This window comes from Lynx rufus, unplaced genomic scaffold (genome assembly GCF_022079265.1).
Source record: "Lynx rufus isolate CCGP_SWC_20201006 ecotype Redwood Valley unplaced genomic scaffold, mLynRuf1.p SCAF_1, whole genome shotgun sequence".
NCBI lineage: Eukaryota > Metazoa > Chordata > Mammalia > Carnivora > Felidae > Lynx > Lynx rufus.
The window spans coordinates 94,422,657-94,447,340 of record NW_025814823.1 but is presented as its reverse complement, the minus strand read 5'-3'; the positions used below and the strand labels follow the sequence as shown (position 1 = coordinate 94,447,340).

The window sequence follows — 24,684 nt, the reverse complement described above, 5'->3', positions numbered from 1 at the left end:
TGTTGGTCTGTTACTGGCAGACAGAACATTCGACACAAGCTGGAGCTAAATCAGCCTTGGTGAGAAGGAGCTCACACTGTTGGACCCATGTGTAACCACCACCTTTTGCTACTCTGTTCAAGCTCCCACTGTATCCACACTGCAGTGGCCTATTACAGAAGCACACGGACACTTTCCTGAGTCATTCTGTTTGGTAGTATAGTGTCTCTTCTGCAATACATAGAACATGTGATTCAACAATCTTCGTATTTTCATGCTCATTCCTATGGGTCTATTCACATGCCTCTCCCCACATCTCCTTACCCCTGATCTTCCAATCTCTCTCTTTCCAGGCCTTTGCCTAACCAGCCATACCATCAGCTATTACCTTTGAGTCTTGGGCCACTTTGCACACAGTACATGTCCAGGTATACCACCCAAAGCTCTGCACCAGGGAAGGATTTCTCCTCACCATTATCCTTCCCCGGAGCCAAAGGAGAGGCACTGGTCAACAGCAGAAAGGGAAACGGGTGTCAGGATTTGTGCAGCTGATCTGTGCCCTCTGATCCCATTCTTTCGCATGTATCACTTGCACCTTCCTACACACTGTTGCTGGGTCCACCGAACCTTATGGTTCTGCGCCTGGCAGATCCCAGCTCCATTCGGGATGCGTGATCATTTCCAAGATCACACGCTTGTCTCAACCAGAGCCCAGGGGCATCCAAGGAATTGGGTTTCAATGATGTATAATTTCACATTGCAGGTGGCAAGGGATGGTTGCAGACTCACAGGAAGTTTATGTTGTCAACTCTCCAACTGGGCCGTGCCATAGACACTGCATGGCATCTTTTTCCATTGCTGACAGCTCAAATATCAATGGGTATGTCAGGCAGCATGGTCCAAGAGGCAAGATCACTTGCATTGCAACCTGGACCCAGATCCCTCTTGTGTTCTGGGCCTCTCTCAAAACTAGATGAGATGCTATTTGTGTAAATGAACCGGAACAGTGTTCCCAGTCTGGAATATGCCACCTCCAGAGTCTGAAGACGCCTACCAACCACTGTGCTTGCCATGGAGTAGGAGTTGTGAAATACTGTTTTTTACTTTGAAAGGGACACCCTGGAATACCCTAGATCACTGGCTCCCTAAAAACGTTACGGTAGGCTTATCTCCTACCGTGGAGGGCATGTGTCTTAACAAGGCCTTCACCATGCTTGCAACTCCTCATTCATCCAACTCACGTAACCGAGTGTTATCCATGAACCAATGTGATCCTATGTCACATGGTCCAGACCCCTTGGGACTGTATTATTATTATTATTAAAATTTTTAATGTTTATTTACTTTTGAGAGGCGGCAGGGGCAGAGAGAGGGAGACACAGAAGCCGAAGCAGGCTCCAGGCTCCGAGCTGTCAGCACAGAGCCCGACGCAGGGCTCGAACTCACGGACCATGAGATCATGACCTGAGCCAAACTTGGATGCCCAACTGACTGAGCCACCCAGGGGCCCCGGGACTGTATTATTATTGAGGGCAGGCGAGTTAAATATTTAGAGCACACTGTGTTGTGTAGCCATAACATCAACTTTCTGTCCCTCTGAACAGGGGACAAAAAAGAAGGCGTTTACCAGATCAGTGGCCGCACTCCATCCATGCTCACCTCCCTTAACATCCCTTGCTCACCTCCCTTAACAAAGATGCCGTGTCTGGTGCAGCAGCTACAGCTGGACCTACAACTCGGTCAAGTTTGCAGGGGTTCTCTGTCATCCTCCAAGACCCACCTGCAGGGAACACACTAGACAATTAAGTGGGTATGCAGAGGCCACCGTTCTTGCATCATTTAGGTCTTCAAGTGTGGCACTTAATCCCTCGCTTCTACCCAAGATGCGATATCACTATTTACTATCTTGGCTGAGAGTATGGGGGCAATTGCAAAGTGCCCACTTAATTCTTCCTTTCTACCATAGCTCTTACTCTAGGGACTGAGGATGGTGTCCCTTTATACAGCACACTCCTTACTGCTTTGGTAAATGGAGGAACCTCTGTGCTGTCTCACATTACACAGTATTTTCAGTCTAACACACACACACTGCTCTGAGCTTTTTTTTTTTTTTTAATGTTTATTTGAGACAGAGAGAGACCACAAGGAAGGGGAGGGGCAGAGAGAGAGGGAAACACAGAATCCAAAACGGCGCTCGAACTCATGAACCATGGGATCATGACCTGAGCCCAAGTCAGATGCTTAAGTGACCAAGCCACCCAGGCGCCCCTTCTCTGAGCTTTCTGATCCCTTCTTCTCCTTGTTTGCCTTGGAAGTTCTGTGATTCTTAGCTGGGCCCAGCTAGGTGGCTAAGGCTTTCTCCAAGCTTCCAAGAACTACCCTAGCCATGTACTGGCATGGTCTCCTCAGGTCTCTGCCAGAGCTAAATCTTTTATCATTGGCAAGTGCCTACATATAAATAAACTCTCTCACCCAACTTTATGTTCCTTCCTCCCTTGACCCAGAATCCTCAGGATCCTGGCTCGTATATACTCTTCCTGGCTCCTCCGAGTTTATTTGGGCAAGGTTCTGCAGCAACTTTGGCAGGCCGGCACTTGATCCTGTGTTGTGTCTTCTCCTTACCTCCTGGCTTAGCGTCAGAGCAGGGGAGGCAATCCCGAGGAGGGTACATGTTATCCTGCGAGGCAGGAGTTAACACATGCTTTTTCAGCACGGAACAGGAAGGCAGTGAATGGTGGCGTAACGGAAGAAGCGGGCTGCTTCCACCGGCCCATATCCAAGATTTTCATGGGTGTTAAGCCCAGATGTCCTCATCCCAGGTTTCAGGTCCTCCTTCTTTCCGATCATCTCCCTGACCTTGGCTTAGCAGACACGATGCTGCTTGAATCCAATCTTCTCTTGAGTTCTGCCAACCCTAGGGTCACGTCCTGGCCCTGATCCTTGGCATCTTCCACCCTCCCACTCTTTTTATATAAATGCTATCAAGAAGGCCCTGTGGCTTTCATACAAAGCCTCTAATTGGTGATTAATCACCCTCAGGTTTCTCTAACGCACGGACTGCCCCCAGCAGCCACCCTCCAATTCCGTACTCTTTGTAATTACTACTTCTCTTGAACTTCTCAAATGCCTAAGACATTGTCCCTACCAGAGCATTTCTAGTATCCACTCATTCCAGTGGAAGTTTCAACGATTACCTTGCTACAGCATGCTGGTGGTGATCCACGTTCCATGTGCCCCCAATAATAGGGTCCTCCGTTGCCAGCCTGTCAGTGGGTGATCCAGCTCCAAACCGTTATTTTAGGATCTGCCTCCTGAGACCATTCTTGGCCTATACAGCTGCCTTAGATGGGCTGCCCTGAATAAGTCTCAGATGGACATTCTGAGACTGTGGTACGCCACTGGGATCAAAGCCTGTAAGCGTCTGTAGGAAGGAGGATGAGGCAGAGAAACGTAGTTAAATAAGCAAGGCACTCAAAACAAAGGCCTCAGCTGATGTCATGGGTAGCCCTGGGGCTGGGATGGCCTTCCAAAGTTGTCCTGCCTTAGCCAAGGGGGCTGGACTTTGATAACCTTGATGTAGGTCTTTGGAGAGAAGTCATTACTTAAGTGAGTTAACTCTCTTCGGCTGGTGGCAGTTCTCAAACTGCAACTCTGCTCAATGTGCTCAGCCACCAACACTGCCAGCAGTGGAGGGATGAGTACTTCGCCCCCAAAAATGTACCCTAGAACATCATGAGAAGTCCAGCTTCTAGCCCCCAACTTCTGCTCTGTGTCCTCCCTCTCACTACAGACAGATTTAAAAAACTATAGAGTGTATCCTTCCATTTAAAAATGTAAATACAGGAGCAGGGCACCTGGGTGGCTCAGTTGGTTAAACGTCCGACTTCGGCTCAGGTCATGATCTCGCGGTTTGTGAGTTCGAGCCCTGTGTTGGGCTCTGTGCTGACAGCTCAGAGCCTGGAGCCTGCTTCAGATTCTGTGTCTCCCTCTCTCTGCCTCTCCCATGCTCATGCTCTGTCTCTGTCTCTCAATAATAAACAAATGTTAAAAAAAGTTTTTTTTAAACTATAAATACAGGAGCGCGTGGGTGGCTCATTTGGTTGAGTGTCTAATTTCGGCTCCGGTCACCATCTCACAGCTTGTGGGTTCCAGCGCGTTGAGCTCCATGCTGACACCTCAGAACCTGGAGCCCGCTTCAACTGTGTCTCCCTTTGTCTCTGCCACTCCCCGACTCACACTCTGCCTCTCTCTCTCTCTCTCAAAAAAAAAAAGATAAAAAAAAAATACATAAACACATGCACACACAAACACACTCATTCTCTTTTTCTTAGATAATTGGTAGCCTACTGTGATGGTTGGCTGGGCCACAGGGGTACCCAGACATTTGCTTACACATTGAGGATGTTTCTGAGGGTTTTTGCATGAAATTAACATTAAAAACACTATACTGAGTGAAGCAGACAGCTCTCCCTAATGAGGGTGGGCCTCACCCAATCAGTCAAAGACATGAATCAAATAAAAAGGCTGACCCTCATCCAAGTATGAGAAAATTCCTCCTGCCTGTCTTCAAACTGGGACATTGGCTTTTTCCTGCCTTCAGAATTGAACTGAGTTTTATAATAAATCTCTTATGTTATTTAAAAAATATCACCAACACCATGACTTTATTTAAGTAAAGAGATTTAGTACAAAGGATTAGCCCACGTGATTATGAAGGCTGGCAAGTCCCAAGATCTACAGAGTGAGTCAGCAATCTGGAGACCTAAGAGAGCCGAAGGTGAAGTTCCAGTCTGAATCTGAATGCCCAAGAACCAGGAGGGCCAATGCTGTAATTCTGGTCTGAAGGCTTGCAGACTTGAGACCCAGGATAAGCTGATGTTTCAGTTTGTCTGAAGGCAGGAGAAAGCTGAGATTCCAATTTGAAAGCAGTCAGGTAGAAGGAAATCTCTCTTATTTGGAGGAGAATGAGCCCTTTTATTCTACTCAGACCTTCAAGTGATTGGGTAAGGCCCACCCACATTTGGAAGGCCAAATCTGCTTTACTCAGCCTACTGATTCAAATGTTAAACTCATTATACAGAGAGTCTCCAACTTACAATGGTGCAAACTTAACAACTGTTTGACTTCATGATGGTGCAAAAGCAATATGCATGCAGTAGAAACTGTACTTCACATTTTGAATATTTACCTTTCCCCAGGCTAGGGATATGCGGCACAAAACTCTCTCCCGATGCTGGACGGCTCCAGTCAGCCACGCAGTCACAAAGGTAAACAAGCAAAAAAACACCCATATGACGGTTGTTTTTCACACTCAATACAGTATCAATAAGCTACACAAGACATCCAACTGTTTATTATAAAATTAGCCTTGTGTCAGCTGGTTTTGCCCAACTGTTGACTAATATGTTTTTCCATCTTGCTTTTCTCACTTAACAGTATATTCTAGGGATCAATTTGCAGCAACGTTACAGATGGTTCTCATTTTGACAGTTCCGTCAAAAAAAAAATGACTTTTCTTACATCCCAGAGCTCGTGGGGTAAAATTCACATGTGCCACAAATCTAAGGAAATGTGTCGAAGAGAACATCTGAGAAGGACTAGAATTGTAAAAATCACGAAAACAAAAAACAAGAAAAACAAACTTCGGCCTAACTGGAAGAGGAACCCAATTCACGGTCCAGAAGAGAAGAGCAAATAAGAAAGTGTGGACCAAAAGTGAGAAATCAGAACATGAGTGATGAAACTTAAGAAAACAATGAGCTTAGGGCGCCTGGGTGGCTCAGTCGGTTGAGCGTCCGACTTCGGCTCAGGTCATGATCTCACAGTCTGTGAGTTCGAGCCCCGCCTCGGGCTCTGGGCTCTGTGCTGACAGCTGGGAGCCTGGAGGCTACTTTGGATTCTGTGTCTCCCTCTCTCTCTCTCTGCCCCTCCCGGCTCGTGCTATGTCTCTCTCGCTCTCAAAAATGAATAAACATTGGGGCGCCTGGGTGGCGCAGTCGGTTAAGCGTCCGACTTCAGCCAGGTCACGATCTCGCAGTCCGTGAGTTCGAGCCCCGCGTCGGGCTCTGGGCTGATGGCTCGGGGCCTGGAGCCTGTTTCCGATTCTGTGTCTCCCTCTCTCTCTGCCCCTCCCCCGTTCATGCTCTTTCTCTCTCTGTCCCAAAAATAAATAAACGTTGAAAAAAAAATTAAAAAAAAAAATGAATAAACATTAAAAAAAAAAAAAAAGAAAATAGCTTGACTTTGGGGTGCAACAGTCAAGTGGAGCCCCGCAGGGGTTTGTGTTTAAAAGCAACGAGGTATTTGCCACAACTGTTTTTTGTCATCTGAGCAAGAAGGGAGAAGGGACCGGATGAAAGACTTGAAGCTATCTGTATAAAACAAGATGTTGCAATTTCTCAGTACGGATTTTAGAAAAAAATCTGTCATCTCCCACCCCAGTTCTCTACACAGTGTGTGACCTCACACACTTGGCTTCTGAAATAATGGAGTTTTAGAATGATTTCACCAGTTTTTGAATATTTATTCAATTAAATAAATCAACATCAACAGCTGCTTAACAGTGATAAAATATACTTTTATTTACTTTGTTGAGTCAGAGGGTCGTAAAAAAATTATTGCTAAAGTAGATATCAGGCAAACAGAAAGGTGCTTTAGAAGTCCAGTTACCTTGGAGTTTATTTAAACTAAGAGAAAAAGATCATAATGTTTTCATGCAATACATACTTGGTTCTTTAAATAACAAGTGTGACAAATAACAGAAAGAACTATGGAATGCTGCACTTGTGATCCATACAAAACACCAACAGTTTGGATTGTACATAGTTGAAAGAAATGTCTCACACACCTTTTGAAATACTGTAGTAGCCAATACATAGAGGCATGCCTTAGGTGGGCACGGGAATGCAGTTTAGAAAAGAAAGTGAAGTATCACACTGGAACTACCCCATTTCTTCAAAATCACTGAGCAGGAAAAGCAACATTGAACTTCCGTACGGGTTTTACACAACTTCTCTACAGTACCTTGACTTCAATCCAAGAGCAAAAGTTAAGACTCTCCTCCTCTATTTTTGGTAAACAACTGCATGGTAAACTTAGATGACTTTTCCCCCTGGATTTTACCTGGGAGTGGCCTTTTTAATTTTTTTTTATTTAAAAGAGGGCAGGTTTGGCACTTTTATACTGATGTCACCAATGTTAATATTTCTTGGGATCTCAGGAAGATTCATATTCTTTACAGCTGATACAGCACGGGCTGGAGCTCCCGCTAAGCCAGCCTGTATACAGAAGCAAATAAAAGAAAAAGAAAATGTACAACTCAGGTGTAGCTCATCAAAAAACACTAAAAATGGAGGACAATGATAAAAGATTTTCATATAACAAGCTTAGAGACCAGATGGTAGTTGGAATTGGTATGGGATGGTTACTTTGAAATTCTAATAATCTATAAAGAGAAAACAGTTGACACATTAAAAAGTACAGCGAATACATGCAATGATAACAACGGAAAGATTTACATACAAATAAATTAACCTGTGCTTAGATACCACATACAATATGCAGATGACAAAAACTACATCTTCACCTATATCCTGACTTACTGACTTATAATAGAAGCATGAGGCATATTTTACATTAGTTCCTTTTTAAACATCTCTTGCAACAACATGATGGATTTGGGTTTGTTTTTTGTTGTTGTTGTTATTGTTTTTTGTTTTCTTTTTGCTTTTGAAATAGCATTTATTATCAAACTGTGCTATGAAATAAAAACTGAAAGTAATAGATCATGCTTGCTTAGTTTCTTTACTTAGAGCCAACTCCTTAAAACATTTCAAAACGACAAATTTTTTTTAAAAAAATTCTTGTAATTGTGGAGGCTCTTCTAAACTTTTCTAGGAAAGTTCTAAAACATTGAAAAAAAAATCAGGCTTTTCAAGTAAAGCCTCAGTCCAAAGAGAACAGTTCTGCCTGAAAATGAAACTGCAACAAAGAGGATCTTTCCAACCCTTCGATGCATTAGAGACAATATAATGATTAAAAATACTCTGTCATATAAAGTAGATTCAATGACATATGTTCAGTTTACAATATACAAATTTAGAGACAGAATAGCATAAATACAAAAGGCAGTATTTCTATAAATAACTGAATTTTAAAGCTTCTAGTAGCATTAGTGTACGATATTTGGCTTTATTCTTAATAGGGAAATTTATAATCTGTGAAATAATTTTCAAAGAAAATATGCTTAAAATTTAAAAGAAAAATGCAAATGTATCATCTTTCTCAAATAGCTACAAGAGTCTTCATACTTTTGGGATTTAATTTATATTTAGATTTCATCCATTTTTATTCAGGTGACATAAGAAAGCCAACAAACACGTCTGAATTCAGTGGCACACATCATCTTGCACAAAAGCAGACAATTAGGTAACAGAAACAAATCTTCCACTTTGCTTCAATTACACATATGAGACAATGTCTGTGTAATTAGAAACACTAGTTTTAAGTCCCTTTTTGAACTTTTAGGTCTTTTTCTCATATGTAATCCTACCTCTTTTGTTAATTAAAATAAGAGTAATAATAAAGCTGTTACCTGAGAAAAATCTTGACTGATACAAAATAGGCCAGTGTAAACTATTTGCTGAATAAAGGATACAAACATTGTTAAGCAATGAAATAAAAGCCATGGATTATCAAGTCAGAATTGGAAATAATAGAAAAATCAGTAAAATAATATTAATAATAGCTATGGTCCACACAGGCAATGATAAGGGTGATAGGGTGATATAAATGAAACACTCCATATCCAATTAAAAATGAATAGGGCTGGAGTATTCAATTTTTGTAAGTGAATAGAGGTTAGTTGTTTTTCATTGACCTCTACATTTATACCTACCTGAAGCAATGCAGTTAATTTGTGTACCCCCAAAAGATGTTGGAGATATGAATAAATGCAAAAGGGTCTTTAACCTGATTATCTCAAGTTCAACGTCTAGCTACCAAAATTTAGAATGGTTTAGGACCAAAGAAGGATCCATCTTATAGGCTCTCTTCCTTTCGCCCAAAATCTGTTGTCTGCCAAGGAACAAAAATTATTTTACAGAATTACAGCCATCCTGGAGCTCGTATCTTTCTAATTAAAAACCACTTGCCACCATTTTTACTTGGATGTGTCTATACAGGGTACAAATGAGTAGATTATGAAAAAGTATTGATAAGATATTTGAATACAAATATTTTAAAAGGCAGGAATTATTAGAGGACTTTATTACTGAGACAGAGAGAGAAAGTAGATATGTGTGTGTGTTTTACTGGATGCTATGGTTTTAACTTTTATAAAGAGTGAAAATAATTTTTGTCAGTATTAAATGTCATTGTCAGAAAGCCTTCTTTTCCATACCACCCTGTACCATGAACAGCTCTAGACTGAACCTGAGCAAAGAAAATGAGAATAAAAATGCATCCTGTTAAATTTCTTTAGATTAAGTCGTTTCTTTGTGACCAAAGATGGTGTCGACTGTTAGCTGCTAATGAGAATACATAAAGTCAATATAGCAATTGATTTAAATAGCATATATGTGCCAAGTTCTTATTATGTAAAACCAAAAGAAGTTTCTAAGTACAACAAACTACAATTCCTCTAAACATAAGCAGCAAGCCGTAGACATGCAAAGGATGGTAACTATTCAGAACACGCAAATGAATTAAGAGAATCAAATTATTTCTCAAGCATGTTCAACACTTTTGTGTAGTACGTCATGAATTTAAATGGTAGGAAATAATAAAAAAAAATCTGTAATGTGTACTTCAATTAAGTTTTAATTAAACTAACATTTTAAGAAATCAGATTCTGCAGAATATGAAATATAAGAAAAATGTAAGTAGGACTGCTGATCAGTAAACAGATGCTTAAATGAGCTTTCAATATCTCTATATAAAAATGAAGGGCTTTAAAAAAAAAAAAAAGACTATTCAGGTGGTCAATACCAGAAGTGCTGTAAAACAAATTTCTTTTTCAGACTTCCACGACAGTGAAGTCTGAAACATTTTTATTAAAGAAAAAAATATAAATGAGGTAATTTGCCATCAGGAGATTAGTTTGCCAACAGAGACGTATAAAGTAAATTTTATCTTAGTTAAGATTATTTTTCCTTCGGTAACATACATTCAAAGCAACAAGATAATGTGTACTAGTTTTTTTGGTTTTTTTTGGACACTAAAATTTACAGAAATTAGGCTTACCTGACTTGTTAGTAGTGTGTACAATGTAAAATGTAAAATTAAGATACTCTGACAGCACAACATAGCTCTCTTAAAGATCTGAGATTACGCAGCTGACACAAAGCAGAAATAAAAAGAATGAAACCCTACTGGAGAAATAACTTGTTTCTGTCTATGTTATTGTACTCGAGCACCACCATGGCAGGCCGACTGCAGCGACTCCACTAACAAAAATAAATATGTGACTCCAAAGCAGTTAAGAGTATGAATTGGATGAGAGAATGAAGTACAGTATATAAAAGGATGGTCATGTTTTCTCTCCCATGGGATTAAATAAATTAACAGAATTAAGAGAAAGAAAACAAAATGAAGTCTGCAAGTATACCAAAATGAGGCCAAACAGATAGAAGACTTATACAGACATACTCTCGAAAATTTCAAGCACTTGAATCACAAAGATAGTAATGGATGGATATGATTTGTTTTTGATTTTGTTTTTAAATTGCCAGACCCAAAAATAAACAAAATATGTGCAAGCAAAAGTGAAAAAGCAGCATTGCTAAAATATATTTCAAAGGCTCCCTTCTCCTCATGCAATAAAGCAACTGACTTTCTCGAAGGGAAAAGGAAAGAATCTAGATATTTATTTCATCTAAGACATAAAATACTATCCTACCATCTTGAAATATTTTTCCCAGCTTGAAATGCCAAGTAAGATGGTAGGGGGATTAATTTGTACCTACTGAAACCTTTACCCACCCTTCCTGCTGGCAGCTGCTATATGCACATTCATAATTTTGACCTAACAGCAAAGTGAAAGAACATCAACATTAATAAACACAGTATTAAATGGTTTCAGACTCAAAATCATTAACAAAATAATGGCAGTTCTTGAATGCACGTTTTGAGCAAAATAGGAAATGTCAGTATTTTACTTTCTGATCGTAAGGTAGAATAACTTAATCTGGGATCTTGTAACAGGCTTGTTCTTTGCTTTAAAGGCAGTGCTTTAATATTACAATTAGAAACAAACAGGTTAGAAATGCTGCTAATGACAGTCCTTTAGGGAGCAAGAACTGGAACATTTTATCAAAAAGTTTTATCATAATTAGAATATTTAAAAATTTATAAACCTTCCCAATCATATAATCCGTTTTATATAATCTTCAGGTATATTTTCATTTCAAGCACAGGATTTGCCTGTGTGAAATAAATATAGCAGATTCGTGCCCAATTCGCAGATTTAACAGAACTAGTTCTGACTGTGCCAATGACCTCAGGGGGTCCTCACTGTAATTTTGTAGAAGAATAGAATAACTGCATGTCAAGGTAAGAAGCAGGGACCAACTCACAACCTGACCTTCCAACATCACTGTGTCTCAGGGCCACTTTTCTTACTCTCTGCTCTTTGAAAATAGAAACTTGATTTCAAAAGAGAAGAAATCTAATTACTAGTTCTCGTGATGGAAGTTAACAGACCCAAACAGTTCTTGGCTAGAAAATAACAATCTGACATACATTAAAGACTAGAACGTAGAAATTGGCAGTGACGTGGATCAGTGGAGTAAATGAGACCATTATGGATTTTCTATTCCAGGGATAAAGTAATACAGATCTAAGGACCAAACGTCGTACTCCTAGCTTCATGACACAACCCGCGATCTTGGGATAAGATAAGCCACCTGTATGCTGCAGCTTCTCAAACCCATCCAGAAAGTAATAAGTTCACGGCTGAAAAACAATGCCAAATTCTCAGTAGCATCTTGTGATTTCAAATTTTTTTTTCCCTCTATGGGACTCAATATAGTATTTTCACTTTGAAATTTTTTAATGGAGGCCTATAAGCATTTTGATTTTTGTACAGAAAAAGCTGTTCATCATCATTTAGATTGAAATTTCTAAAAAATTCTTTACACAGTTAATTTAGGGTGTGAAAAAATGCACACGAAATGTCAGAGAATATAGAGTTTTATGAAGCTAGGAGTCTACTGAGTCTTATTCTAATATGTTTGGGATGCCAGAAGGTTGCTATGCTGGAAAGCCATTTTATTTTGGTCAAAATATTTAATTCCAATTTTTAGAACATTTAGTGCAATTTTAGGAGACTTGTTATCTGATACTTTTTGTTGGCCATTTTTAATATGTACTTGTTAGTCAAAAACATAAAAGCAATTCTGTTAAGACTTTGGAACTGAAAACCATTATGGGGAGCGAGAAAGTACTATTTAAGTCACTATTCTAAGCCTTCACTGCTTCTCACTTTGTATGCAAAACTTTAAAGGTTCATGAAGCCTTTAGTTTTCAAAGCACAGCTTCCAAAATTCAGCAGGCAATTTTATGTTAGAATTCTAATTTGAAAGATGGAGAAAAAACTAGCTGTGAGAGTTAAATTAAGATTGATTCTACCATATGATTCTCGAAATAAACTCTAAATTTTTATATAAAAGTAAACTGTCATTTCTACAAATGTAATTTGTCAGTTAAATGACGATGTTAAAAAAAAAGAACAAAAAATTTACTTTCCTTTCACAATGCAGGCAGACAAAACACAACAAACATGACATCGATGAGATACTAGTAAAATACAGTAAGTCCAATAAAAGATGAAGAAACTACAAGGAGAAACTAGAATGGAAAATTGGCTACAGGGACTACATGGGTTCATTAACACAAAGAATTTTTGAGTCTGGCCTAAATAATTAATTGCCTTTGACATCATTTTGCTTTCCCTTTGTTAAAGTACATTTTTCTCAAAGTCAGCAATACCTTGTCTACCTGTCCTGTCTGGGAGATTGAAAGATAAAGGTCTGTAAGAGAGAAGAATGGAAAGAGCTAGAAAGATCAGGATGTTCGGAAAAAAAAGAAGACTGACTTTAAAAAAGTAGTGACTATATTCAGACCCATTTATCCCATTTATTCATCTTAAAAATAACATGAAATATGTAAAAGCTAACAAGTCTCCCCGACTCCACCCCTCTACCCCCACCCCCAGGGAGTCCTGTATTCCTCAGGCAGATTCCTGAGTGCCTCTGACACCTTCTCCCAAACCCATCAACCTCCCAGCTTAAACCTTTTCCCAGACCCCATTGTTAGTAAACCATTTTTCTGTCAAATCAGGGTAGATGAAAATACATTCAGAGCATATGGTTGTTTCTACGGTCCTTAAAGATCTGGCTGATCTTCGCTTACACTGGGAACTGAGGTGGTTCACTTCCAACTGTCGCTGGAAATATACTACCTTTAAGCCAAAATAATAAACTCTTCAATTTCTGACAAGGTAAAGGCACCTAGATATACCCATGTTGCATCTCAAGAGGTTTAACCTTAAATATACCTAGGCTGATTTCTAAAGGATAAATGATATTCTAAATATCACTTAAATTAATCTTAAAAATGATACCCCCCAGGTCTTTTCATCAACCATGATATTCTGGAATTTGATTCTTTCTTGGCAAGTGTTTGCTTGCATTTTAACTAAAAGTTAGTAAGAATCAGATAAAAAAAAGCTTATAGTGTGTCCTCAAATAATTCTGGATGATTCTATAATCATTCATATATTTAGTATAAATGCCCAGTTAAGAGAAACAGGGAAATGGAACCCATATGAAAACTTCCAACATTTCAATGTGTCTGGAATAAAGGTGGTAGTCTTCAAAACATACGTATGAAAACTACAGAAAAATTACACCAAGCCAACATTATTTTTCTGAAAATATGATCAGGACTAAATGGCCTCACTTGAATTCAAAATCCTACTTTAAAACATTAGCAGACATCACATCTAGAGATATACTTGATAAAAAACAATGTTGTGGTTTATTCCCAGATTTTCTTTTTCTCCTAATTTGTACCAGATAACAGCAGATTGTGCGAGTTAAAAGACGATCAGTGGATGAAAAATATCAGTACTTTTTTCACCAGTACTTAAAACCATTTTAAATAGAAATGGTTCTGTGAAAAGACTTTTTTGTAAGTTACAGTATTCTTATAATGATTTCCATTGAAAATGTAAATTTTGTATTTTACTGCTTTTCACAGATAAGAAAAACTGCCTCATTAACAAAGTTGTACTGGACAATCAGAAAACAAATATCCATTATGCAATTATAATAGGTCCTTCATGACTTCTGTCAGTATTATAAATAGCAAACCAAGGCCAAAAAAAGAAAAAAAAAAAAAGGAGGTCACCATCCATGAAAAGAAGTTAAAGAAATACCTGGAATGTGAATATTCCAGACAAAAGGTCAATATATTTTTACAGATAATCACACAGAAATCATCAATTACCACATTTCCATTCATTTCTGACAGATTATTAATGGATTGTGTCACTGTCTCTTGGCATTTAAAATCTATATCCATACATTTTTGTAAAGCAAGTTTTAACAGATTACATAAATTTCAAGTTATCGCTTAAGACTTTACAGCTCAGAGGTTATAGTAAATCTCTTACTATACTAAACAATAAGACAAACCAACTATAGTCAATAATATTCTGGCTCTTTACCTTGTCCTAAAACAAAGCTTTCTGTATTAATCTAGTTTGTTTTCCCTTTTCAAAAACCAGTATTTTAAAAATGGCTGTAGAACACACAGCCTATACATAGTCATTGAAAAGAATCATAATTTTAAGCTCTTCACCATTACAAGTATCTCTTTTGGGCAATCATAGGGATGGTAAATTGAGATAAAGAGAAATCCAGAGCTATTGGAAAACACTGGAAAATGTTCAACAAAGCTTCAACTATTTCTAATTCTCAGATGCTGGATTTATCCATCATCCTATGTTTCATTCTATTCCAATGAGCATAGCATTATTATGTTAAACTGATCCTTTAAAGTACCAACAAGATAAAAACTCTTTAGAACTCACCTGTTGTAAATTAATGCTAGCATATTTTTAATACCTTGCTGCTTTTATAGTAATATTTACTTTAAATCAACCAAACACCTGAACTTGAACTAATAATTATAAATATACAATTTGTTTTTCTAATCTGAGTTATGACTATAAATATCAAAGGTAGCAAATACAGTGTTGAATGAGATATCAAGACTATTCATCTTTCTAAACTTCCACTATTATAACAAGAAACAACCAAAATCGTGTGAACTTGAGTGGCTCAGCTACAGTACCTGTTATTGATATTCAGTACTTGAGGAAAGAATCACTAAAATTCTCAAGCAGGACTGTATACAATGCTAAAGTGCTGGTTGATTCTCATGCACCTAATCTAACAGAACAAAGTTAGGCACGTATGACTAACCAAATCTTTCTCATCTAGAATGCAGTAAAAGCCATGAATGCATGTATCAGTGTACAAAATATGTGCCTTAGCCAACTTGTAAGTGACCTCTGAGAAGGATCCAGAATTAAGCAATTAAGGCAATGAATTTTTTTCAGTGTTCACTCAGGCTTGCTAAGCCCCAACTGAAACCATAACAAATGAAATGCTCTATTCCTCATGAGAATCCCATTTCCTCTCCTCTCCTGTCCCAGAAATAGTTCTGTGACACTAAATTTATAAGTCTTTAAAAATATCAGTTCTTGGATTTCCTTGATAATTACTGAATTAGGTTTTGTAGGGCAAATTCTGATTTCATTATTTGAATATCTAATCTCTTTAATTTTCAAGTAACAAGAATCTGAACTGTTTATTACCCAAGGCAGTTACAACTGTGACTAAAAGAGAATAGACAACACTATCAGGTGGATAATAGTCACAGAACATTGAACATACTAAGATATCTATATTCCATTTTTTATAACCTGAAGCCGCCTCTCAGCTGTCCTTAAAGGGTGATACTGAAGGACAAACGGTGAAAGCTACACATCATGCATAATTCGTGATCATGCTTTCTACCTTCATTACCTAGAGCACTTTCCATTCTTACCTCAGACTTCTCCAGTTTATTCTGGGCATCAATTTGTGTAACGATCTCATTCATGTTGGTCTCCAACACCATCCCCCCCATCACCATTTCTGCAAGAATATTGTGAACCTAAAGGAAAAAATAATACATGGCCGTAAGGAAAACTCACTACAAAAATGTTTCATGACTCCAGTACTTTTTGTTTCAAAACTGCTGTGGCTATTTTATAAGTATGAAATGTGAACAACAACAACAACAACAAATAATAACTTGGGGGTGCCTGGGTGGCTCAGTCGGTTAAGCATCCAACTCTTGATTTGATTTAAAAAAAAAAGAAACAAGGGGCGCCTGGGTGGCTCAGTCGGTTAAGCGTCCGACTTTGGCTCAGGTCATGATCTCACGGTCCGCGAATTCGAGCCCCGTGTTGGGCTCTGTGCTGACAGCTCAGAGCCTGGAGCCCGTTTCAGATTCTTTGTCTCCCTCTCTCTCTGCCCCTCCCCTGTTCATGCTCTGTGTCTCTCTGTCTCAAAAATAAACATTAAAAAAATTTTTTTTAAATAAAAAATTAAAAAAAGAAATAAAATTGAATAATATATATTTAACCAAAAGAAGTTTTTTTTTTAAATAAAATTACTTTATAATACCTTTTAGGTCCTATGCTATATACTCTGCCTGAATTATTCTTACGATAACCCTATGAGGTGTCTATACTGTTTTTATCTCTATTTTACAGATAAGGTAGTAGTTACACATGTATGAAAGGGCATACAAGTAGTAAGTGGTAGAGTCAGTATTTATACCAGTCTAATTTCAGAGTCTCCATTCTTTTTTTTTTTTTTAAGTTTATTTTTGAGAGAGAGAGAGAGAGAGAGAGAGCAGGGGAGGGGCAGAGAGAGCGGGAGATACAGAATCTGGAGCAGGGTCCAGCCTCTGAGCTGTCAGTACGCAGTTCAACACGGAGCTTGAACCCACAGACCATGAGATCATGACCTGAGCTGAAGTCGGATGCTTAACCAACTCAGTCACCCAGACGCCCCTATATTATTTCTCATTCTTTTATAAGACTGTATACAAATGTATTCATGATTTTTAAATCCTATCATTATTTACTAATTTTCCATTTTGGAAAGATGGATACCTGATGTACAATTCTTGAAGAAAGAATTAGAGAAATCACTTTTCCTACAAACAAAACAAAACCAGAAGTCACAACTGTTTTAACTACTAGGGCTAACTATCATTACTTCTGACTGCTACCTCTTCTGCAACTAGATACCATTTATTAAAACTATGTTTTGGTGTTGCATTTAACAACATCTAATTTAATTCTCATATTAACCTTTGTTACAGTTGAGAGAATAAACCAGCTTCCTCAAGACACGTAAACTAATACGTAGCAAACAAACAATTCAAACCTAAGTCCCAATCCTTGCTTTCTTCTGTTAACAAGAATACATGAAACTGATACACCAAATTAATTTTTAGCCATATTCTATGAAGATTCAATTAAGGCCAAGAAGGTGATTAGGTGATAAAATATAATGTCCTCACAATAGCTAACAGGTACTATCCAGAGGAAAAGTATTCAGAAAGAAAGGCCATGGCCAGCAAAAGATTCATTAAAACTTCTGTTTTAACAGTAGAATTTCCCCTCTTCTTTTTATTATTATTTTTTTAAGTTTATTTTGAGAGACAGAACACAAGCAGGGGAAGGGCAGGGAGAGAGAGGGCAGAGAGAGAATCCCAAGTGGCTCCATGCTGTCAGTGCAGAGCCCGACATGGGGCTCGAACTCACCAACCGTAAGATTGTGACCTGAGCCAAAATCAAGAGTCATACCTTTAACCAAGTGAGCCACCCGGGTGCCCCTCCCTCTTCTTTTTAAAACAAATTCTCATGAGAAAGCACAAACTGTAGTGCTGATAAAAGTGTAGCAACTCCACCAACCTGACTTTGCTCAGGCTTTCTGGGGGGGCTCACCCCTACATACACTTACTCCTGCCTTTCCAGAACATCTCAGAAGCACAAGCAGATTAGTAGAAATTGTCGATTTCGGTATTATAGAAATGTCTACCAAGTTTAAAGGTATCAAAATATGAGAAGCCCGCAAATGTGGGTCATACCCAAGAAATTCTAAGAATGTATGATAATTTAATAAGGTCTAGGATGTAAATCTGTCCTCAAAGTAAAAATAACTCCTATGAAAGCAAATTCAGAAATCCAGAGAAAATAAATAAACAAGAGCCTGTGAGCTAAATCCTTAAACACAATGTCACTTATTAGAAATATAGTAAGTGCCTAAAGAATGTATTCTAGGTAAGGAGGTACTATGTGTATAAGTCCCAGGAGATTAACCATATGGGAATGAGAAGTATTAATTGGGAGGCCAGTTCAGTATTTTCAAGGTTATGGTTTTCAACTAAGGTATGGAGGAATCACTTAGAAACTGTCCAGTGACCGAAAACTTCCACGTTTCAAGAATTGATTGGGAGGAATTTCTGGCAGACTTAGTAAGAGAAAGAAGATGATAAAAGCTTTAGCTTAGCTTTAACACATACGGATGACAGATTCCAGTATTTTGTCTTTAAATTTTACTTGAAACAGACTTAATGGAAATAAAAGGGTGACAATATGCTTGAAACATAGCTCATCTACTGAAATCCTTTGATGTTCACCTATAATAAGAGTTCGATAGGTTTTTATCCCCTTTTCCTGAATATTTATAGGTATTTAAGTGTTTTTAAAAGTAGCAAATACCACATTAATGATGTATTTTTGCTTTTTTGTTTGGATTTAACTATATATACCCTATCTATCCAACCGCATAGCTTCTTATGGACATAAACCAGAATTTCTAATTTCATTTTAATTTTTTTAAATTACAATATAAGGAAATTGTTAAAAGTTGAAGCTATACCGAAACTTAAGTATGAACAGTAACAGTCTCCACCACCCTCAACCTCTGTAGGTCCCTCTATCCAAAGATAGTCACAGTTAATTGCATCTTATACAGGTTTCTCCCACTTCCCGCAAAGTTTCCTTTGAGTCCTTTCACTTTTACAAAAGACCTATGGTCATATCTGTTTTTGTTAACTGCAAGAAATCCAAAGAGAATTTTCAACTTCTATGAAATGGTACTGCTTCAGTGCTTTAAGCCACTTTGGCTTATGAAGTGGTTTATAGGAACACTCTACTTTTTGGATAGCAAGGGAAAACCTGTACACCCTTCTTGAAAACTTTTTATGCATATACTTGTTATGTGTGTGTAAGTCTAATTTATACAATCATATAATATACATTATAATCACAGTTCTGCAAGAGAATAAGGAATGGACTTAAAGAGGCACTAGGGAATTAAGGATGTGAGTTAAGAAAATAATAAAAGATAGTAATAAAATAATAAAAGATAATAATAAAAGATACAGATATATGTGCAAGAATGATCAAGCAACTTTGTTGGTAACAGTAAAAAGACAAAAAACCAAAACTGTAAAATGGTAAATCTATACCATTTTTTTAAAAATTGTATTCAAATTCCAGTTAGTGTAATATTAATTCCAGGTGTATAATACAGTGATTCAACACTTCCAGACGTCACCAGGTGCTCATCACAACACATACACTCCTTAATCCCGGTCCCCTATTTAACCCATCCCCCCACCCCCGCCCCTCTGGTAACCATCAGTTTGTTCTCTAGAGTTAAGAGTCTGTTTCTTTTTTTTTTTTTTTAATTTTTTTTTTCAACGTTTATTTATTTTTGGGACAGAGAGAGACAGAGCATGAACGGGGGAGGGGCAGAGACAGAGGGAGACACAGAATCGGAAACAGGCTCCAGGCTCTGAGTCATCAGCCCAGAGCCCGACGCGGGGCTCGAACTCACGAACTGCGAGATCGTGACCTGGCTGAAGTCAGACGCTTAACCGACTGCGCCACCCAGGCGCCCCAAGAGTCTGTTTCTTGGAAATCTACCCTGTTAATGAGAGACATCTACAGATTCCTTAGTAATAGATTATTAAATGAAAAGATGGATGGGATAGAATAATACCTATAATATGATCCCACTGAGGTATACAAGAAAATTACATGTACACACCTACTTGGATATACCCAGAAAATGCCTGGAAAGACATGCAAATACTTTTTATCCATTTACCTACTGAAGGACATCTTGGTTGCTTCCAAGTTTTGGCAATTATGAAATAAGCTGCTATACGCATATGTGTTCGGGTTTTTTTGTGGACTTAAGTTTGCAACCCCTTTGGGTAAACACCAAGGGGCATGATTGCTGGATTGTATGGTATGAACATGTTTAGTTTTCTCAGAAACCACCATGCTGTCTTCCAAAGTGGCTTTCCCATTTTGCATTCCCACCAGCAATAAATGAGAGAGTTCTTTATCACCACTAGGTGCTGTCAGTGTTCAGGATTTGGGCCATTCTAATAACAGGTGTATAGTGGTATTTCACTGTGGCTTTAATTTTCTGCAAATATTTTTAAAGGATAGTAGTTACCTACAGAATGGAAATGGAGGACTGAGGAAGAATAGAGACTTGTCTTTCGCTTTATAGTTTTTGTTTATTTGTTCTGAAAACTTTTAGCATGTGCATATACTAAAACAAAAACGAACAAACAAAAGCTTGCTAAAAATAAAAGAGTGTCACATAGTAATTCAGAGAAATATTAAAGGTTATAGCCATGCACATATTTAGGTCAATTTAAGAGGCAGCCCAAAGGTGTTGGATATTTGTAAGTGATAAGAGAAGCGTGTCACTTTTTCCATGCGTTTAAATAGTAAAAATTCTATCTCATTGTAAGTGTCAGTGCAGAACTTGGAGACTTTTGCTTAAAACTACTTTAACTTATTTAAGATTAAATGTTCTCTCGGGGCGCCTGGGTGGCTCAGTGGGTTAAGTGTCCGACGTTGGCTCAGGTCATGATCTCACGGTTCATGCGTTCAAGCCCCGTATCGGGCTCTCTGCTGTCAGTGCAGAGGCCGCTTCAGATCCTCTGTCCCCTCTTCCTCTATCCCTCCCCCAATCATACTCTCTCAAAAATAAACAAACACTAAAAAATACATAAATAGTCTCTATATTATTATTTATAAAATATAATGTACATTGTGGGTATCTAATGAATGTTACACACAAATTTTCTTCAAAATTCTTTATCTCAATTATCTTAAAACTCAAAAGTTGAAGAACAAGCCATGTGTTTTTCTTTAGCAATTTTTACCACTCCATCAGTAAACCATGGTTATTAAATATTTTCTTAAGTGTTGATTTAAATCCCAGTTAATATACAGTGTAATATTAATTTCAGGTGTACAAGTTAGTGATTCAGCACTTCCACACATCACCCGGTGCTTCTCACACATTTATTAAATATTTATGTAAAGAGTTCACTGACAGCAGCATCCTGGTTTGAGGAAAGTGCACGTAATCACTGGAGACTAAAATGAAGATTAAATCAAACACATTTCACTTGTAACAGTTCCCAGCCCTCCACCGGATGGAATGAAGCATATAACAAAAGATGACAAAAGGAAAGGAGGTCCAGTTATACAGATTCCTTTCTACAGACTGTCACTTGTTTGCAGAGTATCAAAGTTACTTGCTCTAACTTCTGTTAGAAATGAAGTCGTCTGCACCAAGTATTTTTCACTTTGCATTAACATTTGACGATAGGGGTGGTCAAGTAAAATACGGCAGATCATTCTGTTTAATTCTTCACCTAAGAATAAAGCGGATATGTACGTATTGACGGGAGACTCTAAAGACACATGAAGTTAATAAAGCAAGGCACAGAAACACTGTGTAAAATAAAAACCAAACTGATCACTCACTAGACCAAGAGAACTATGCCTATCTTTGAAAATAGATAGGAAAAAAGTCTGGAAGCCTACCTAGCCAAACTAGGAAGAGAAATGACTGTAGGGAAACAGCGTGGGATGAGGTTGAGTGGATATGAGGAAGGGGACAAGAAAAGAAGAACTTTAATGTTTAAGCATATAGTCTTTAGTGTTGTTGGGCTTCTTTGTTACTAAAGAAAGGGAAGTATTATTCATGTAATTTTAAAATAATAAAATCGTTTGCTATACATAACACTGTAATGTTCTTTAATGGTTTTATGTCTGTCAGAGAAACAGAGACACAGACAGGTGTCTGCTCGAAAACGACAAGCTACAGGAAGACAAGGATAAGAGCACCGTCTTCTCATCACCCTGCAGAGGGTTAAGGGCTCAATAAATATATATATTTTTAATGTGTTTTGCAAGGAACACCTCCTCCTTCTCTCGCTTGAGGCAAAAGGAAACTGAACAGGAGTTTTAAAAGTATGGATGGAGGGGGAGTAAAGCAGAGTTACTGGTCTACTCTAAAAACTGTAATACTGTAAGTCATGACTTTTTAACTATTATGACAGAATAGCCAATTATGATGAAATGACTGATTTTAAATTGTTAGAAAATTTCAATTTATGTACTTCTGTGGGTCATACTGTTGTTACTGATTTGATAATAAAACTTAAATACAGGGGCACCTGGGTGGCTTGGTCGGTTAAGCGTCTGACTTCAGCTCAGGTCATGATCTCACGGTCCGTGAGTTCGAGCCCCGCGTCGGGCTCTGTGCTGACAGCTCAGAGCCTGAAGCCTGTTTCAGATTCTGTGTCTCCCTCTCTCTCTGCCCCTCCCCTGTTCATGCTCTGTCTCTCTCTGTCTCAAAAATAAATAAACATTAAAAAAAATTTAAAAAAAAAAACAAAACTTAAATACATACATTTGCTAATAAAAATTTTAAACACTAAAGTAATCTATTAACACCTGTATTTGTAATTCTAACTGTTGTAAATAGATCACTCTTCATATTTTGGTATTTCTTCAAATCTAAGCTACAACTGATTATTTAAAAAACCATTATGTTACATACTACTGAAAAGGAAAAACACTGCCAATTAAATTATGACAAGCTGTAGAATATAACATGCATCCCAATCTCAAAAGTGTTAAAATGTGAGAGAAATCTGCAATTTTAGAGGCAACGAAATATGGTATTTTCTCAATTTTAGCCCCATGAGGGTTGCTAAATAAAATAAAAGCTACAACGAAAAAATTTAAGTAAAAAAATGAATGTTTTGGGGGTTTACTGGTGTACTGTCAACATTAGAAAAACGTTTAATTCTGGATGTATTTTGAAAGTAAATGCATTAGGGTTTCCTGATTAACTGGATCTATGATACAGAAAGAGATTCATTAGAAATGATTCTAAGTTAAAGAGAAAAAAAAAAAGCTTAGCTTCAGAGATATACCCTCTCAAAATGGATTTATCACAATTTAATTAAATCTAAAAATATTTTTTTAAGTTTTTATTTATTTTGAGAAAGAGGGAGGGAGAGAGAGAGCAAGTGGGGGAGGGGCAGAGAAAGAAAGAGAGAATCCCAAGCAGGCTCCATGCTGTTAGCGCAGAGCCCAATGTGGGGGTTCGATCCCACGACCGTGAGATCATGACCCCAGCCCAAGTCAAGAATCGGATGCTCAACCAACTGCGTCTCTCAGGCACCCCAATTTAAAAGTTATTTTAAGGGGCTCCTGGATGGCTCAGTCGGTTAAGCGTCTGACTTCAGCTCAGGTCATGACCTTGTGGTCCATGAGTTTGAGGCCCACATTGGGCTCTGTGCTGACAGCTCAGAGCCAGGAGCCTGCTTCGGATTCTGTGTCTCCCCCTCTCTCTGCCCCTCCCCCACTCATGCTCTGTCTCTCCCTCTCTCCTTCAAAAAATAAATAAACATTAAAAAAAAAAAAAAATGAAAGAAGTGACTAGGGGCGCCTGGGTAGCTCAGTTGGTTAAGTGTCTGACTTTGGCTCAGGTCATGATCTGACTGTTCCTGAGTTTGAGTTCCTTGTCAGGCTCTGTGCTGACAGCTCAGAGCCTGGAGCCTGCTTCAGCCTCTCTACCCCTCCCCCGTTCTGTCTCTGTTTCTCTCAAAAATAAACATTAAGAAAATAGATAAATAAAAATAAAAGTATTTTTAAATTTTGCTATAATTATTCTCCAACAGGCTGACATACCAAAGTGTTATACAAATCAAAACTTACAGCTGATGTTATTAACCTTACGAAAGTATTTGCTGGGGCACCCGGGGGGTTCAGCAGGTTGAGTGTCCGACTCTTGATTTCAGCTCAGGTAGTGAGATTGAGTGCCACACTGGGCTTTGTGCTGAGCGTGGAGCCTGCTTGGTATTGTCTCTTTCCCTCATGTTCTACGCCTCCCCTGCTCACATGCATGTTCTCTCTCTCTCTCTCTCTCTCTCTCTCTCTCTCACACACACACACACACACACACACACAAAATAAACATTTAAAAAAAAATAAAGTATTTGCTAAGAAAATAATCAGTTTTATAGTCATCTGGTTAATATTATCTTGAGACTGAGTCAGTTAAGCAGATGCTGTTGCTAAACAATACTATCCTCCCCCAAACTACTGATGTCTTTCATACTATGTTATCATAATGACTTATCATTATAATGTATCAATCTAACATATATCATGTTATAAAACAACATTCTAAAGTATGACAATTTGGGAAATAATTCTGAAAGGAATTAGGAGTATATTTT

The 24,684-nt window shown here is 38.1% G+C and overlaps 1 protein-coding gene across 1 annotated transcript in view; it reads right to left on the bottom strand.

The window, feature by feature from the left end:
- Positions 1 to 6,535: 6,535 nt before the first annotated feature.
- Positions 6,536 to 24,684, bottom strand: part of AP3S1 (adaptor related protein complex 3 subunit sigma 1) — a 73,526-nt gene continuing 55,377 nt past the window's right edge. The window contains exons 5-6 of the mRNA XM_047083579.1: positions 16,096 to 16,203; positions 6,536 to 7,256 (exon numbers count right to left, since the gene is read on the bottom strand). Of these exons, the coding sequence (XP_046939535.1) occupies positions 7,128 to 7,256; positions 16,096 to 16,203 (237 nt within the window). The 3' untranslated portion in view covers positions 6,536 to 7,127. The remainder of the gene's footprint in view (positions 7,257 to 16,095; positions 16,204 to 24,684) is intronic.